The sequence below is a fragment of the Alternaria atra genome, assembly GCF_907166805.1.
Source record: "Alternaria atra isolate CS162 genome assembly, contig: 25, whole genome shotgun sequence".
Classification (NCBI taxonomy): Eukaryota; Fungi; Ascomycota; class Dothideomycetes; order Pleosporales; family Pleosporaceae; genus Alternaria; species Alternaria atra.
The window spans coordinates 525,326-541,443 of record NW_025091323.1 but is presented as its reverse complement, the minus strand read 5'-3'; the positions used below and the strand labels follow the sequence as shown (position 1 = coordinate 541,443).

Genomic DNA, 16,118 nt, shown 5'->3' with positions numbered 1-16,118 from the left:
TTGCGCAAGACAATGGTGTGCGAACTTGGTGTTTGTATCACAGCGACACTCGATCTCAAGTGCTGGCAACTTGCAAAACCGTGAAGCGGCAACTGCTCGTCACGAATGTTCATGGATCTCACATGGGAAACGGGTATTGTATCGCCTCCGTGGTTACTCACCCCAATCATCGTGGTCGAGGTTACGCTTCTGCCCTTTTATACAACATCACCCAATGGCTGGATGGCCCTGGAGACGCGCTCGCAAGCATGATTTACAGCAACAAAGAAGCAGTAAGCAACTGCTACAGCAACAACGACGAATGCTAAGCTATTTGAAGTTCTATGCCCGGCTTGGCTGGAGTCCGATCCCAGCCCCTGCAATCGTGCTTTCCACCGACCTCTCCATCGACAACGAACTTCACACGACGTATGGCATGCAAAAGCACCTCAGCTATCTGCGCGCGGAAGACATCGACGAGCTATGCAAAGAGGACATCCGTACACTGGTACTAGAAATCGATAAAGCGCGAACACCCGGAAGAAACACAATTTTGACCGTACTTCCCACGACGGATCTGATCGGTTGGCAACATACACGGGCGGAATTCTATGGGATGAAGATACATAAGAAGTCGCCAACAATCAAAGGAGCCTTTCACAGTTCCAATGCCTGGATCTACTGGCATCACGACTTTCGAAAGCAACGCCTCTTCGTTCAAAGAGTCCGGATACTTGACGGGCTTGAAGGAGAAAAAAGCGATGTCCTATCTGCACTTCTACTTTGTGCAGTTCGAGAGGCTCAATCCTGGGGGTTGCCCATGGTTGTGGTATGGGGAGTTGCATCTGATTTGTGTGATGCATTCGAGATACTTAGTAGCAAATTCGAAGGGCTCAACCCCATGCTGCAGACACAAAGACGGGAAACCACCTCTTTCAGATGGAGAGGCTGCAAGAGCTACAAGACTCACATCATTCCCAACGAACACTATTCTTGGATTTGAGTCATAACTCCTAGACCACCGAAAACAGCTGCCTGCAACCGCCATGTGCTGTTCAAACAGTGGAGGAGTCTTGAAACCCGTCAAGGCCATTTGGATGTTTTGCGAGGAGACGTAACATTTCTTGTTTCACCCTGAAGACAGAATTAGTGCCCGACGAGGCTACAATATTATGAACTTACTCATCACGAAGGTAAGCTCGATGTTCGTGCAATCCAGCATTGATAATATCGTCCCGCCTGTCCCTGTCAGCTAGCCGAGACTGTCATGATGACGACAGGCATACTTACATGGCATATAGCGCATTGCGATCATCGAAGTCCTCGACGGGCTCCGAAGGCTGGATCACCTCTTTGTATTTATTCACATATTCTTGGGTGAAACGATAACGCGGTTGCCTCATCATGTGCAACTCCACTACGAATACTGTCAGATCACACCTTGAACGATAGTGATTTGCTCACATTCATTGTGCGCATAACAGCAGCAGGAATCAAACAAAATCACCTGCTTGGTGTCCATGTCGACTTGAGCGTTACCATGCCATAGGTCGCCGTGGACGAGAGTAGGCTTGATAGTCCGACCACCAGATTGAAGTGGTCTCAATAAGCGCGGTATGACTTTTGCGATGAACTCCATTGCAACTTGGTTGAAGTCGGGATCTAAGCCTCGGACACTCTGTTCCCATCTGATGTCTGATTGGAGCTGACGACTATACCATTGCTCCCAACTGTCGCACCACTTGTTCTGCAGTGGAACATGGCCATTAAAGGTGGTGACATGGAAGCCAAATTTACCTGTCGGTGAAGACGAGCCGTTATGCAGCTTGGCCAACACTTCTACCAACTGCGCTGGGTCCGGTGTCTTCTCTTTCAATTCACGGTATGTTGTCAGGAAGAACGACTTGGTCGGGTCCAGTTCGAATGTGCCGAAAGCTACCGGAACAACCGAATTGTGTGGCAAATGCTGAGCTAATGCTTTTTGACTCTCGTATTCGCCAAGGGCCATCTCCGCGTGCTGCGGCCGATGGCCAACCTGTCTGTAATGAGTAGCACGCATCGAGTACTTGAGCAATATAGGCTACAAACCTTGAGGAAGTACTCCTGCTCTTCACCGTCTTTTTCCAAGCATAGCTTGTATCCCGTTGACCAACTCGAACTTCCATGCTGGTTAACTTCCTCGATAGTCCAGCCTGACGGTAGGGCTATAGATGTATCAGCATTAAGGCAAGCAGGACTTTAGGCTTTGCACACGACCTTTCAGGACTGCTGGATCTAAACTGAAGTCCATGTTCTCGGTGTCTTTTGGATCGCAACTTGGTGAACCTTCGATTACCATGAGACCTTGAGAGGCAGACTATATAAGCAGACTGTCGAGGGGCGCATGTGTCGCATTCATCAAATGCGCGGCTAGCAACGCGTGTGGTGGTTTCGTCTCGCGCTAGGGCCTCTCCCGACCGTTCATTGGCGCACATAGCGCCTTACCCTGCCTGTGATGTTCTCCGCGGGCAGGCTGCATATGGGGGCTATAGCGGCACGGGGCGGACGGCAACCCAAACAAGGCTCCCGGTGCACAGCCCCCGCCCTGTTCTGCATTGACTCGGACTCCTTTGTTGGTACACCCAAGAAGGTCTTTTGGGTGCCGCAGTAGTAGCATGGCCATTATGCAGCGATGGCAGTGAGTTTTTTGATGTCAGTAATGGGACTATCGGCTGATTGATATTCCCTATAGTATGACCTTCCGACCCGTCAGCGCTCTGAGTACGTTGGGGCAGATGTGTTCCCTTCGTCCCTCTCTGAGGCTCCTACACTGTCGCCCACGGAGCAGACGCCAACGTTTGGACACCAAGAATCGTCAGCGGGCGGCGTTCGTAAAGGAGCCTCCTTCTTTAACCGCGGTTTTAGATTTACACGACCACAAGCAAGCGACAAAGATGGAACAACGGGGCCGCTCGGTTTGAGATCTTTGTTCTGTGCACCGGAACCTCTGATAGACCTTGTCTTCGTGCACGGCCTGCGCGGTGGTTCTATCAAGACATGGCGTTTTGGGGAGGATGAGCAGCTCTTCTGGCCTCGATACTGGCTCGCAGAAGAGGCCGAATTCGCCAATACGTCTATACACAGTTTCGGGTACGACAGCGATTGGGGCAGCACGAAACCCAGTATACTCAATGTGAATGATTTTGGGCAGTCCTTATACGAGGAACTTCGCACGTCACCTTTGCTAAGGCGCAATTCAAAGGTTAGGTGGTGCTATGTTCATTCTTGGACTTGCTAACTAGATCAGAACAGCCCAATTATACTGGTTGGACATTCAATGGGTGGTCTCGTTATCAAGAAGGTGAGTCTGAAATGGAGATCTTGATGATCAGTGTTGACCTTGCGTGCTTTTTAGGCGTACATTCTCGCCCAGAATGATCAGAAACATCCTGAATTAGCCCACCGGATCCGGTGCATCTTCTTCCTCGCGACACCGCATCGAGGCTCAGATTACGCAGCGGTACTGAATAACGTCCTGAAGTATTGCGGAGTGACCGGGCTCACCTCATCGAGAGAGTATATTCAGGATATCACTACGGGATCTGCCTCGACGCAGCTCATTAATAGCGATTTTGCAAGGCATGCAAAAGACTTAATGGTATACTCATTCTGTGAGACTTTGCCGACTATTGGTGGATCGTCTGGATTGATCGTTGAGAAAGCTTCGGCGGTCTTAGGTACCGCACATGCCCATTATTGGTAGAAGGGCCATCGAGTGACTAATGTATGCAGGCCTATACCCTGGGAATGAGCATATCCAATACCTACGCGCGAACCATCGAGAAATCTGCAAATTTCGAACTAGACAAGACTCCAACTACATCATTCTGAGGAACGCCCTCGCGACTGCGGTCGAAGATCTTATACGCAACGGTAAGGATGCTAAGAGAATCGGTGTCCTGTACCAAGCTGATATGTATCGATAGTTACTACAACAAACGACCGGTCAACAAGAGACCAAATGCGAGACGTTGAAGATCTTCTTCGTGTTCGGTATGTGCCAGAGGAACATCATGACAAGCTCGAAGGATCCTGTCAGTGGATTGAGGACAGGGAAGACTTTCGAACTTGGATCGGAGTTGAGTATAGAGACGAAACGGCGCGGATGCATCGTCCGTCAATCTTCTGGGTGCAAGCACAGCCCGGAGCTGGGAAGACAGTACTCGCGACGCATGTCATTTCACAACTTACGTATTTCCGCCTTTCACATGCATCGCATTTCTTTCACTTTGGGAAGAAATCGACACAGTCACTAGCAGGCCTACTACAATCGCTCGCGCTCCAAATGGCAAATGCTAATAAAGAGATACGAGGAAAGCTCGCCGAAATCCACGTCAATGCCCCGTCATTCGACCAAGATGGTGCACACGCCATCTGGCACAAGATATTCCTTGGAGGTATCTTTCAAGTATGCTTTCCACCTATCCACGCTTCCTTGAACCGACGTGACTGACGTTGGTGGACTAGGTGTTCATTTCTTCACCCCAGTTTTGGGTGATTGATGCAGTTGACGAATGCGTCAGATATTCCGAGCTCGTCACTCTTCTGAAAAGCGCTCAGTCTCGATTTCCTCTCAGAATACTCCTGACTAGTCGCAGACTACCCGACATGCCTCGACTGCTTCGCACATTGGACAATTGCGAAGTTGCAGTAGTTGAAATTCCTGTCAACGACACAACTAATGACATCAACTTGTATATACGCAGTAGAATCGCTGATCTACCCGTTGACGAGGACAACGAGCGTGAAGATCTCGCTCAGCAGATATTAGCCAAGTCGGGAACCTCCTTTTTGTGGGTTCGATTGGTCATGGACGAGCTCGAGGGTGTCTATGGGTATGACAGCATAAAGCAAGTACTCCAAGGGATACCGGAGGGTATGTTGCAATACTATGCTCGAGCGGTGGCAGAAATGAGCCAGAAAAAGAGGGAGCAGCACGTCGCCAAAGCAATACTTTTATGGGTAATGTTGGCCACGCGACCGCTGTCTGTCTCCGAACTATCCCATGCTTTACAGCTCGACATCGGCGTTCATCTGCCTAGTGCTAAGTCTGCTATCGAGGGTCTCTGTGGGCAGCTCGTGACCGTCGACGTCCACACTAACTTGGTACAACCGGTGCATGCCACAGCCAGAGAGTTTATCCTGTCTCAAGAAGCAGGAGAGTTCCAGGTGTCGAAGACTTGTGGACACGAGAAAATTGCGTTGACTTGTCTTCGCCTTCTTACTGGACCGGACATGCAACCACCTCGACATCGACGCATGCTGCTCCAGAAGCGAATTAAACCATCAACGTCCGTGTTGGCAGACTATGCCATTACGCAATTTTCGGAACATGTAGTCGATGCATCAACTGAAAGTGATCAGCTTCTTCTGGCACTGCACAAGTTCTTGACATTAACTGTTCTAACATGGATCGAAAAGATCATGGTTGAGAAGGAAGCATATCGCTTATTCCGAACGGCCAAGAACCTCAAAGCATATCTAGGTCGAAGGGCAAAATATCACTCACCGCTGAACTGTTACGTCAGTACTATCGCCGCATGGGCTACCGATCTTACTCGGATTGTCTCAAGCTTCAGTCGTGCTCTAGTTAGGAGTCCTAACTCGGTGTACTTCCTTATTCCTCCGCTTTGTCCAACACAGTCCGCGATGTTTCAACAGTTTGGCAAGCCAACTGATGGGTTGACTCTATCAGGATATTGTCGGTCAGACTGGAGCGATTGTGTCGCGAGCATCCGCTTCGAGGAGGAAACGGCGGCTGCGGTGGGATGTGACAACAGTCTTATTGCTGTTGGCATGGAGTCTGGCGCTCTCCACATGTACAACTCCCGAAGCTACCAGAAAGAGATGACTATTGTCACCACCTTCCCAGTAGAAAAAATTCACTTTGATATGTCAGGGTCTTTCGTGGCAGCGTCTGGTCGAAAGTTCCTTGGTCTGTGGGACACCAATGGTACCATGCGATGGAAGGTACGAGTTCGACATCGCTGCATACTTCTGGAATCTTCACAGGACACTTTGATAGGGATCACCCCACAGGGCCGCTCCTATCACTGGGACATCGACACCGGCGCGCTTATACACGAGCAGACCTACACGTATCGCGCCCCTGCATCAGACACTTTCCCTGAGGCTAGCGTCGGAAAAGCGCCCTCTGCTGCATCACTATCGCCAGGATTTGAGTTGCTTGCTCTGGCCTATCGAAACAGTCCCGTTTGTATCTTTGATTGCAACGGCGGCGATCTCATTGGATGGGCGATTGATCAGAACAATCGAGCTGCCGAACAGATTCTCTTCAACCCAAATCCGGACGTAGGTCTTCTACTTGTCGCATATAACGAATCTCACCTTGCTCTGTATGACTCATGGTCTGGACAGTTGATAGAGAGCGCGGAGGCCGAAAGTCATGTCATCCTCAACTCGATCACCTGCTCGCCTGACGGTCGCACATTTGCCTCTGTGGACATCCGGGGTCACTTGCGAATATGGGATTTTGAGTCGCTTACGCTACTCTATCATGTCCTAACTCCGAATAACTCCTTCAGTCTATTGCATTTTACGCCCGACGGTCTTGGCCTTTTCCATGTGGTAGACCATGAGCTCAAGGTGTGGGCGCCTTCCGCACTAGTAAGGCGGACAATAGAGGAAGAGGCTAGCTTCAGTGATCAAAGTCCTGTTCTCCCGGTAACCGAAGGTCAGTTTGAAAAGTTCCAGGCATCAAAGATCAGGACTCTGATCGCGCATCCACTGTGGCCGATCTTCTTTGCTGGCAATCACAATGGAGACGTGATAATATACCAGTCCAGCGGCGGCCACCAGCCTTCGACTCTTTACACGCACAGTGGAAACATCATCCGGTGCCTTGCCTCAAGCAGGCATAACGTTATCGCTTCTGCAGATATACATGCGAACTTACAAGTTCGGTACTTCGATTCCGTAAAGTCCAGATCATTGCAGATAGAGGACTCTTTGATCGACACGAAATTGAGCTCTCCGGTCACACAACTCGTGTTTGATGTTTCTGGGATGTACCTACTAGTGTCAACCATCAGTTCAGACTATGTATACAGTATCGAAGAGAGGGTCTGTATCGGGATACAGAATTCTTTGGTTTACGATCGAACCGCCAGTAAATGGTTTGTTGCTACGGAACAGGACTATCGCGACCATTTTCTCCTCTTAGCTAATGGAACGTTGACGGCTTACCCAATCCGAGACTTCTCTGCGGCTTCAAGAATAATTTGTGGGACGTCAAATGTTTTCGCAGAGGCTAATATCAAGTCGATCACGAGTCTACCAGGAACGTTTTCCGTCGTCGTCGAGATACAGCATGCGCAATCACATATCGTGTCGAGCTCTGTGCTCACGCTTCCACACTGGATTGCCCCGGCATCCGATGCCACAATCACCCCCATACCGACGGATTTATGCACTCAGTTTCTTGGCGCTAGTGGAGCAAGCAAGCGTGTAATGTTCCTGCATCGATCATCGTGGGTATGCTCCGCCGACTTAATGGAGCTTGAGGCGGGACAGTACTTGGAACACTTTTTCGTTCCTGAAGAGTACAACTCCCTAAACAGCGATGTAAATAGTGGTGTACATCCAGTCCAAACTTCCGATGGAGATTTCGCATTCTGTATGTATGACAAAGTCGTGGTGATCAAAGGAGGGTTGAAGTTTCAGGTGCGTAGACTTCATGCATGAGTTAGTCATTTAATATCCTCCAAGAAATCGAAGTACTGCCCTGTCCAGTAGTAGCTGTAACAGGCGCCTTGAACGCATACGTCGCATGTGTAGCCATCGTTTCGATTGAGGTAGCAACAAATGTTTGACCCTGGACAGGGCCGTGAACAGGTGTCTTCGGCTCCATCCCTTATGTAGCAACTATTGTGGGTAGCGAACGCGAGAGCGAACAGGAGCGTGGAAGCGATGGAGGGTAGGAGTGGTGGGGCGTGTTACTGTGCCATGTTGTCAGGACCCAGTACACTGGTGTCTTCAATTCGTACTGCGACTGATAGAGTAGCGGCATATGCCCAGCAGTCGCCTGTACAGAGCTCAAGCAGCTCCGGAAGACGTACAGCACCGTGAGCGCGATGTGCTGCGATAGCATAGCTCGGAGCGGTGTTGCTCTCCTACTACTCTAAGATGCGTCCGGGGAAAGAGTCATGAGGTTGTGGAGCTACAAGTGAGCCTGCACTGCTGTCGCGGAGGTTAGTGGCCTGTTGTCTGTTCCTGTCAGTGGAGTATCCTCGAACTCGCTCGCGGAGGCACAGCCCCTCTGTTCCACGCATCTCGAGAGTGGCAGATGCAAAAATTGCGCTACTGGAGACCTAGAGCCTGATGCAGCAAGCGGAAGAAGCTGTGCGAAGTGTGCTATTGGCACACAGCACCGTACAAACAGTCACTCACGCCCTGCGCTAAGGCGCAATGATGCGTAGCTCCTCACTTAGCGTCACGACCAATCAGCCGTCGCCTCATTCCCGGCACTCATGGGTGGGGCTCGTCTAAAGCTCACCTTAGGCAAAGCCTGCCATAGAACGAACGCGTGCACTAGAGTTCTATGGAACACAGCGCGATTTTTCCTAGAGAACAGAAATTATCGCAGATAGTAGATATGTAGTCTAAGTTGCACAATGATAGCTAATCTTACGACTACAGGATCGCTTTAAGCTCTCGTAGCGAATTGTACATACGGACCATCTCTGAGTGGCACGAATGCATCTCGAGTCTGGTACTGGCCACTGTTCCTCCTTCCCCATTTCATTTCAACGTTGCCCTCACCTGTTTTGTCATTGGGTGCAAGTCTAAATTCGTAACCGTAGAACAAGCGAGCAAGGACAATGCTCATCTCCATGAGCGCAAGACCCTTGCCAGGACAGCCGCGTACACCTAATGAGAACGGAGCAAACGCTCTCTCGGCGACTGCGACATCCTCCTCTGTGATCCCATTTCCGACCGTCCACCTCTCTGGTTGGAACACGAACGGATCTTTGTATATGTTCGCATCATGGAACAGGGCCCAGAAGGCGCAGCCAATGTTGACGCCACGAGGGAGATACTCTGCTTCGACCCGGATGCCTCCATCCAGAACTTCGCGCGGGAACTCGTTGGCACCAGCAGGACTCATGCGCATTGTCTCGTTGATAACTGCGTGCAAATATTTGCAGCTCTTCAGCTGAGGACCAAGCTTGATGTCTTTCATTGACTGGAACGTGCTTCGTATCTCGTCCCTCAGCTTGCTATACGCCAGTGGGTTGCGGACAATATAGAATAAGGCGGCTGCAATCGTTGCTGCGGTGGTGTCGGTTGCTGCGACGGTCAGCATGTCGGCCTCCTCCACAAGATCCGTTTGTGAATATCCTCGATGACCTGTCTCAGGGTCCACAGCATGGAAAAGATAATGGAGCATGTCCTTCCGAGTACTTTCCTCTCCTAAGGTCTCCGTGTTTTCCTCTTGCTCCAAGCGCTCAATTACACCCTTTGCTACGAACTGGACATAATGTTTGATGTTCTTCGGCATCAGTTCGCCAAAAGCCTTGTCTAAACCTCTGGGCTTCAACCAAATCCACACATTTACGAAAGGAGAGTGCATGATCTAGAGCGCGGTTAATCCAGAGTACTCAGACGCAGGAACAATCAACTTGCCCTGAAGTTCAGCCACATGAACTCAGCGATGTCGTGAGGGATGCTCCTGAGAGTGTTCTTGCCAGGCTCTTTCGTGGCGAAAGACTTTCCGTAGCACAGCTCTGCCATGATGTCGAATTGCAAACTATCGCACCACGTCGATATATTCCTTGACTCACTCCACTGAGGCTTGTCATCACTCAACAGCGCCAGCCAGCGATCTACGTGCTCGATGACGTATTTTTGGGCTGACTTGATTGCTCTATCAGATATCGCAGCATTAAGAATTCGCCGACGTCGTGCATGCTTCAATTTATCGACGCAAGAGAATGTGTTCGGAGACGCAGCAATCTTGGGCCAGACGCGATACGAATTGGCCTTTTGAACATTCGCTCGCGAATCGTAGATTGTGCGCAGCGCCTCTGGAGTTGTGATGACTACGCTATCATGGCGATATCGAACGATTGGACCTAGTCTCATGTAAGCCGCCATCGATCCTCTAGGACATGGGTAATTGACCATATGTTTGATGCAGTTGCCATAACCAGATGTGGCGGTCTCCGCTTGCGGTGTGCCAGAATGAAGGCCATCCAGAGAAACGAGCAACAATCGGCCCAGGATACTTCGCCAGAGGATGGAGGAGCATGCAATACAATGCACTCGCGATGTACTGTGCCGTCAGTTAGCGCTTTGAAGAGACATCGCACGTAGTCTACACTCTTACATATGTTGCGTACGCAGTAAGTCCAAAGATCGCGACTTGATAATCGAAGACGCCCATTTCGAGACTCTTGAGCGATACAATGAGCACTTGAGGGTCGGGGTCGATACCTATGGTAATGGCACAACGAGGCGTTCTGGAGGCTCAATCCTTTGTTCGCAAGGGATATACGCATAACTCCAGCATCCACCAATCGTTACAGTTTGCACAGGTCTGGGAATCTTGCTTGCAGTACCTCTACCTGAAGCCACACTCGCATATGGGTTTAATCAATCTTCGGGGCTTATTCGAACGCTGCCTGTATGCAGCATGGATACATGCGTCTTTCTCAGGTGGCTTCGCTAAGACCGGCAAATCTCCCTATGCTCGAAGCTGACGCGATAACGAATCACAGTAGATAATCCACTCAGCTGCCAGTGCTGCGCCGAGATAATCAAGCCCTCTACCAAAACTTCGGAAACGGTTCGAGACCTTCTTCGAGAAGTGTGGGTACACAAAACCCGAGTCCGATGCAGGCATCTTTTGAGGCGTCAGTGCAGCTGTTGCAACAGGACATGGATGCGGAATTTAACCGAAAGTGCCCATGCATTTGAGTGCTCTATGTTGAGGTTTAAACTTCGCTATCTCGAGTGGGCGAGGAACCCTCCATCACCGCCACGATTTGACGCCCTTCCAAAGGATCCATTCATATCTTGGGCGCTGTGCAAGTCTATCACATTACCAATAATGCTTAGGACTGGGAAACGATTTTTCAGAGTATTTGTTTCCTAAACATACGGCACATCCAATCGCTATCCTTCGGTGTTGTCATCGCACTCTGACATCTCTCCCATTCACAATGGCTGCACCTACTCAGGCGGACATCGAGTATATGCTCATGCACCAAGACGACGACCGCAGACCAAACTACATCGCTGCAAATGCTATCATCATCGGTCTGGCAATTCTGGCGGTGGTGCTCCGTTTCGTCTCCCGGACGTTAGCTGGTGTAAGGCTCGGGTTAGACGACTACACTATTTGCGCATCCTTGGTGAGTTCACTTCTAAGGGATTTGGAGTTCCGTGAGCTAATATTCTCATTTAAGCTATTCACCATCATCTACACTGCTTCACTATTTGTATTGGTTCATTATGGCATAGGTCGACACGTTGTACCCTACCTCACAGAGGTGAAGCCCTTTGCGCAGGCAAGTCAACAAACACCGTAGAGGGTCTATATCGTCTTTACAAGGCTAACGAGTGAACAGTGGGCATTGGTCGCTGAAACGTTCTACAACGTCTCCATCATGACGACAAAGATCTCTATCCTTGCGCTGTACAATCGTATTTTCCCGTTCCGCTGGTTCAAACTGTCGATATACGGGCTTGGGGCTTTTATCATCGCTTACTCAGTGCCTCAAATGTTCGGCACGATCTTCCAGTGTGTTCCAATTCACTCCAAATGGACGCCTGGTGTGGTTCCAAAGTGCATCAACTACGTCGCCATGATCGTTGCCTGCGGCGTGATCAACATCGTCACGGATTTCATCATGCTGGGTCTTCCCATATTTCCCCTCTGGTCTCTTCAAGTGTCGTCGCATAGAAAGTGGGCTTTGACATTCATGTTTCTGATTGGAGGACTGTAAGTTTCATCACATCCCTACACTCAAGCAAGAAACCTAAATGTTGTAGTGTTTGCATAATCAGCATTGTCAGACTATTCTACGCGCAGCACGTAGCCACTGTGGACCCGACATGTAAGTTCTTCCATTCTTCGATGCCACAAAGCTAATGAGCGAAAACAGGGGACTTCGTGTGGCCTTCAACCATATCCGGCCTAGAATGTTGCAGCGCGATCATTGCAGCATGTGTCCCCACGTGGCGACCATTGGTGAACAAGATCCGCCATGGAGTAGCCGCAGAGAACACTGTGCCACAACCGACGAAGGCGACGAACGGCGCGTGGAGCAGATCCGGAGGAATCACTGTGCCGCTTCGTCGTCTGCTCAACAGCAAACGGAGTAATATCAGCGTAACATCGGATGACAGCCACGACGCCCGTCTCTACAACGAGCTTAGACGGAATAACGACTTTGAAGCTAGGATCGAAACGGCCCCGGACAATGAATGGCCGCAATCCCATGCTTCCAAGAAAAACATCCTCGTCACTCACTCATTCACTTCTCAGAGTACTTAGGTAGTTGGAGAATGTTCCATGTGAAACAGACAGCGCAAGGCTTGGGGTTCGACGATTGGAAGTAGATACACGATATATATGGTCAACCTGATGTTGAATGTTCTCCACTATGGGATGGCATCCTCTCTACCAACAGTCCTTCTTCCTCGCCATACGTCCTTCTTGGTAATTCCACACCAACCAATAAGGTCATCTGAGGATCTGCAAGTTATTTGGAGGTTTGAACTTCCACGGGAATTTGCTTTGTGTATAACTCCCACGAGCAAGCCCCTCTTGATCATGTCCTCTACTACATCCTGGTGTCTGGCGTGAATACCATCGGTAGTAGGCTCACCGTCGTTCGTTCTACTGTGAGTATACGATTATCCCTCGAGCAACGAGTCGTACTCGCCCGCTCGTATTCTACCGATACCAGTGGTCTGGTAGGAACAGCTGCAGCAGCAATGTAGGAACGGTTGGCGCTTCTTGAGGCGTCCTTGTTTGGGTCAATGCAAAATTGTACAACGCCAATCCTCCATGGCCAATACCTTTGATACGTAAAGCCAGCTCATCAATTGGGGCGGAGCAAAAGATCCAGCTTCCACTTCCTTGAATAGATGCTATTTTGACCGTCACATCATCACACTCTCATATATGAGCTCGTATAATGCACACGGGAGTTAAAGCTATCGTTGACCTCTTTGGAGCCGCGATCTAAGATCCTTACGGGTGGCGCCGCCGGTACGCGTGGAAAGGAATTGCCGCTCCATCCGTGTTGACTTTGCAACATCCTGATTGCAAGCTGCGCGTAATTCTTTCGGAGTCCGAAAACCCAATCGAGTGCGGAAGATGACATCCGCCCTGGAAGGATTGGATATATTACCCCTGTCAATATCACCCAGTACTTCGGTATAAACTGCCTTGCTCTCAAGCTGTTTCATGATCAACGCCGTCTGACTACATCAATACCTCGCAGGCATAATTATTGGCGCTTGCGCTCCGAGCAGCACCCGACAAATTACAGCGCAGCTAAGCCACACCCAATCTCAACCATGTCCGAGCTTACATCATCTCACTGCCTATCCTACAAGCATTTGTATTGATGCCTACGCTCCAAGAATAATCGCCTGATCATAAGGTGGTGAAGTTGTATCCAATAGTAATCTGTTCCAGGCTTACGCCGTTCGAATTTGCCTTGCATTCATCGATTTCGATGCTTGCTAAGAGTTCGGCACAGTTTCGACCACTTTATGAAAGGGAGTTTGTTGCCTTACGTCACATCAACACATGATCGCCTTGCTTGTCGGCTCGAGGTTGTCCGATTTGCATGTGCTACAGCAAATCATCCATCCGAGTCGTAACAGTGGTTCTGAGGCAACCTCCAGCGCTTATCTAATGATGGGCTTGGGAACAGGATGGCCCCCACACAGTCACACTCTTTATTATAGTCCTAAGGTTGTTCCATTGTGACAGTTCTCACACCAAATATTTCAACGCACACCCCATTAGGAAGATTCCAATCCCAAAAGCGATTATGTCGTCGTCTCCGACCTACTACAAGGAACTGAACAGACACAAACTCCCGGGCGGTCTGACATGGTTGCTCTCGTTGGGTTTCGTTGGCACTCTTCTTTATCGACGCGGAAAAAGCCCAAGTATGTTTTCGGAAGCTGTGTTCGCTTTATCTCTACTGGCAATAGAGTTTGTGTTCTATGTACATCTCAATCTGTGACCGGTTAATGAATAATTGCTAACTCACAGCAGACCTTGACCATCGTTGTTTACCGGATCTGGTTCCATCCATTGGCGCAACATCCAGGACCTTTCCTTGCTAAGTTCACGGACTGGTACTCCGTATATCATTGCCTTCTTGAAGACCGACACATTGACTTCTATAAACTGCACTGCAAATACGGTATATACCCTCTTGCTGTTCAGAAGCCCACGAACTTACATATATAGGCCCGATCGTACGATATGGACCACATCGCATAGCGATGAACTCGAACACGGCCTTGCGCGACATCTATCATGTGCGCGCAAACTGTCAGAAAAGCCAATTCTTCACTGTGTTCAGCCATTTCTTCAAAACTCAGATGGTAATGACAACCATCGACCACAAAGAGCATGCGTTCAAACGTCGTATCGCTGCGGAAGCTTTGACTAAGAATGCTCTCAAACAGATGGAGCCGGGCGTTATGAGGAATGTTAGCGTCTTCTGTGACAAGATGCTGGATGATCCAAGTGACAAAACCAAGAAATGGAATTCTGCGCGCAACATGAGCTCGTGGTGCGGCTGGCTGGTCAACGATATAATGGGTGACATAACCTTTCATCGCAACTGGAACATGCTCACTAGCGACGAGAATCGAGACGTACTGCAGATCTTGAACCAAGGCGTTGGTGGTCTGAATATGGTGAGTGGCGGCCCGAAAGCACCTGCAAGCTCATGTACTTAGAGTTTTCGGCTGACACTAAACCAGATGGGACACATGCCAGGAATTTTGAGCCTTAAACTAGACAAGATATTCTTCCGCGGAGCCACTGAGGGCACATACAAGTACCAGAGGCTGACCGCCGACCAAACGAACTTCCGTATAGAACAAGGCGAAAAGATACAGGAGCGCGATATTTTCGGATCACTGCTGGCTGCTCACGACACCGAAACCAACCGAAGCCTGACCAGAGAAGAGCTGATTGCAGAAGCTGGCCTTTTCATCATTGCTGGATCAGATACTACGGGCTCAGCAATCAGCGCAACCATTTTTTACCTTCTTCATAACGAGCATTGCTACGAGCGACTTCAAGCCGAGGTTTTGGCTAGTTTCTCTCAGATCGAGGACATTCATGGCGGCGAGCAGTTAGCGCAATGTCATTACCTCCACGCTTGCATTACCGAAGCAATGCGTCTTTCTCCAGGCGTCGGCGGCATTCTCCTTCGTGAGGTCATGCGACCAGGAATGACAGTCGATGGCACATACTTCCCACCCGGCACTGACATCGGCGTTGGCAACTATGCCATCCACCACAACGAGCTTTACTTTCCTGAACCATTTCAATTCCGTCCTACGCGTTGGCTTCTGGCATCAGACCATGAAGGAGGAGTAACGCCTCAAGATGTTCAACTCGCTCATTCTGCGTATGCGCCTTTTAGTGTGGGACGGGCAAACTGCTTGGGTAAAAACTTGGCCTATCAGGAGATGATGACTATCCTCGCAAAGTTGATCTTCATGTACGAGATGCGCATTGAGCCGGGATCAACAGTTGGTGAAGGATCCAAGGCACTGGGAGAGGATCGGAACAGGAAAGGGGAGTTTCAAACGTGGGACCGATTCGTGTCGCATCATGAAGGTCCGATGGTGCAGTTTCGCCCTCGCTGATTTCTTAGTTGAGATGTTATCACCTCAGGGTCGTTCCAAGTTCAGACAGTTATATAGCTACCATGCTCAGTTCTTTGTGTTTGCGATACTTCTCATTCGAGAGCCTCCGGTGGTACCTTAAAAAGCGTATGTATTACTTCTATTCCCAGTAAGACAACTATAGCAAAGCTGAGGAAGAATGTGACGGTTTTTGTAAGCTGTTGAATGAATGCTGGCGGCGC

General features: G+C 49.7%; 6 protein-coding genes across 6 annotated transcripts; 4 read left to right on the top strand and 2 right to left on the bottom strand.

Moving 5' to 3' along the window:
- Positions 1-248: 248 nt before the first annotated feature.
- On the top strand, positions 249-982 carry ALTATR162_LOCUS5176 (uncharacterized protein; the record flags this gene model as incomplete). Its single annotated transcript, XM_043312794.1, has 2 exons — positions 249-272; positions 320-982. The coding sequence occupies 2 exons, from the start codon at positions 249-251 to the stop codon at positions 980-982; spliced, it is 687 nt and encodes a 228-aa protein (XP_043168729.1).
- A 52-nt stretch (positions 983-1,034) lies between these two features.
- ALTATR162_LOCUS5175 (uncharacterized protein) lies at positions 1,035-2,269 on the bottom strand (the record flags this gene model as incomplete). Its single annotated transcript, XM_043312793.1, has 6 exons — positions 1,035-1,113; positions 1,162-1,218; positions 1,270-1,396; positions 1,444-2,014; positions 2,068-2,183; positions 2,233-2,269. The coding sequence occupies 6 exons, from the start codon at positions 2,267-2,269 to the stop codon at positions 1,035-1,037; spliced, it is 987 nt and encodes a 328-aa protein (XP_043168728.1).
- A 381-nt stretch (positions 2,270-2,650) lies between these two features.
- ALTATR162_LOCUS5174 (uncharacterized protein) lies at positions 2,651-7,773 on the top strand (the record flags this gene model as incomplete). Its single annotated transcript, XM_043312792.1, has 8 exons — positions 2,651-2,656; positions 2,711-3,220; positions 3,266-3,319; positions 3,374-3,695; positions 3,751-3,891; positions 3,945-4,426; positions 4,486-7,701; positions 7,747-7,773. 8 exons carry the CDS (start codon positions 2,651-2,653, stop codon positions 7,771-7,773), a joined length of 4,758 nt encoding a protein of 1,585 aa, XP_043168727.1.
- Positions 7,774-8,683: 910 nt separating this feature from the next.
- On the bottom strand, positions 8,684-9,610 carry ALTATR162_LOCUS5173 (uncharacterized protein; the record flags this gene model as incomplete). The annotated part of the gene is made up of 1 exon (XM_043312791.1): positions 8,684-9,610. The coding sequence occupies one exon, from the start codon at positions 9,608-9,610 to the stop codon at positions 8,684-8,686; it is 927 nt and encodes a 308-aa protein (XP_043168726.1).
- Positions 9,611-11,201: 1,591 nt separating this feature from the next.
- On the top strand, positions 11,202-12,538 carry ALTATR162_LOCUS5172 (uncharacterized protein; the record flags this gene model as incomplete). Its single annotated transcript, XM_043312790.1, has 4 exons — positions 11,202-11,393; positions 11,610-11,983; positions 12,034-12,098; positions 12,147-12,538. 4 exons carry the CDS (start codon positions 11,202-11,204, stop codon positions 12,536-12,538), a joined length of 1,023 nt encoding a protein of 340 aa, XP_043168725.1.
- A 1,513-nt stretch (positions 12,539-14,051) lies between these two features.
- ALTATR162_LOCUS5171 (uncharacterized protein) lies at positions 14,052-15,897 on the top strand (the record flags this gene model as incomplete). The annotated part of the gene is made up of 4 exons (XM_043312789.1): positions 14,052-14,231; positions 14,282-14,432; positions 14,480-14,934; positions 15,001-15,897. 4 exons carry the CDS (start codon positions 14,052-14,054, stop codon positions 15,895-15,897), a joined length of 1,683 nt encoding a protein of 560 aa, XP_043168724.1.
- Between the last annotated feature and the right edge of the window lie 221 nt (positions 15,898-16,118).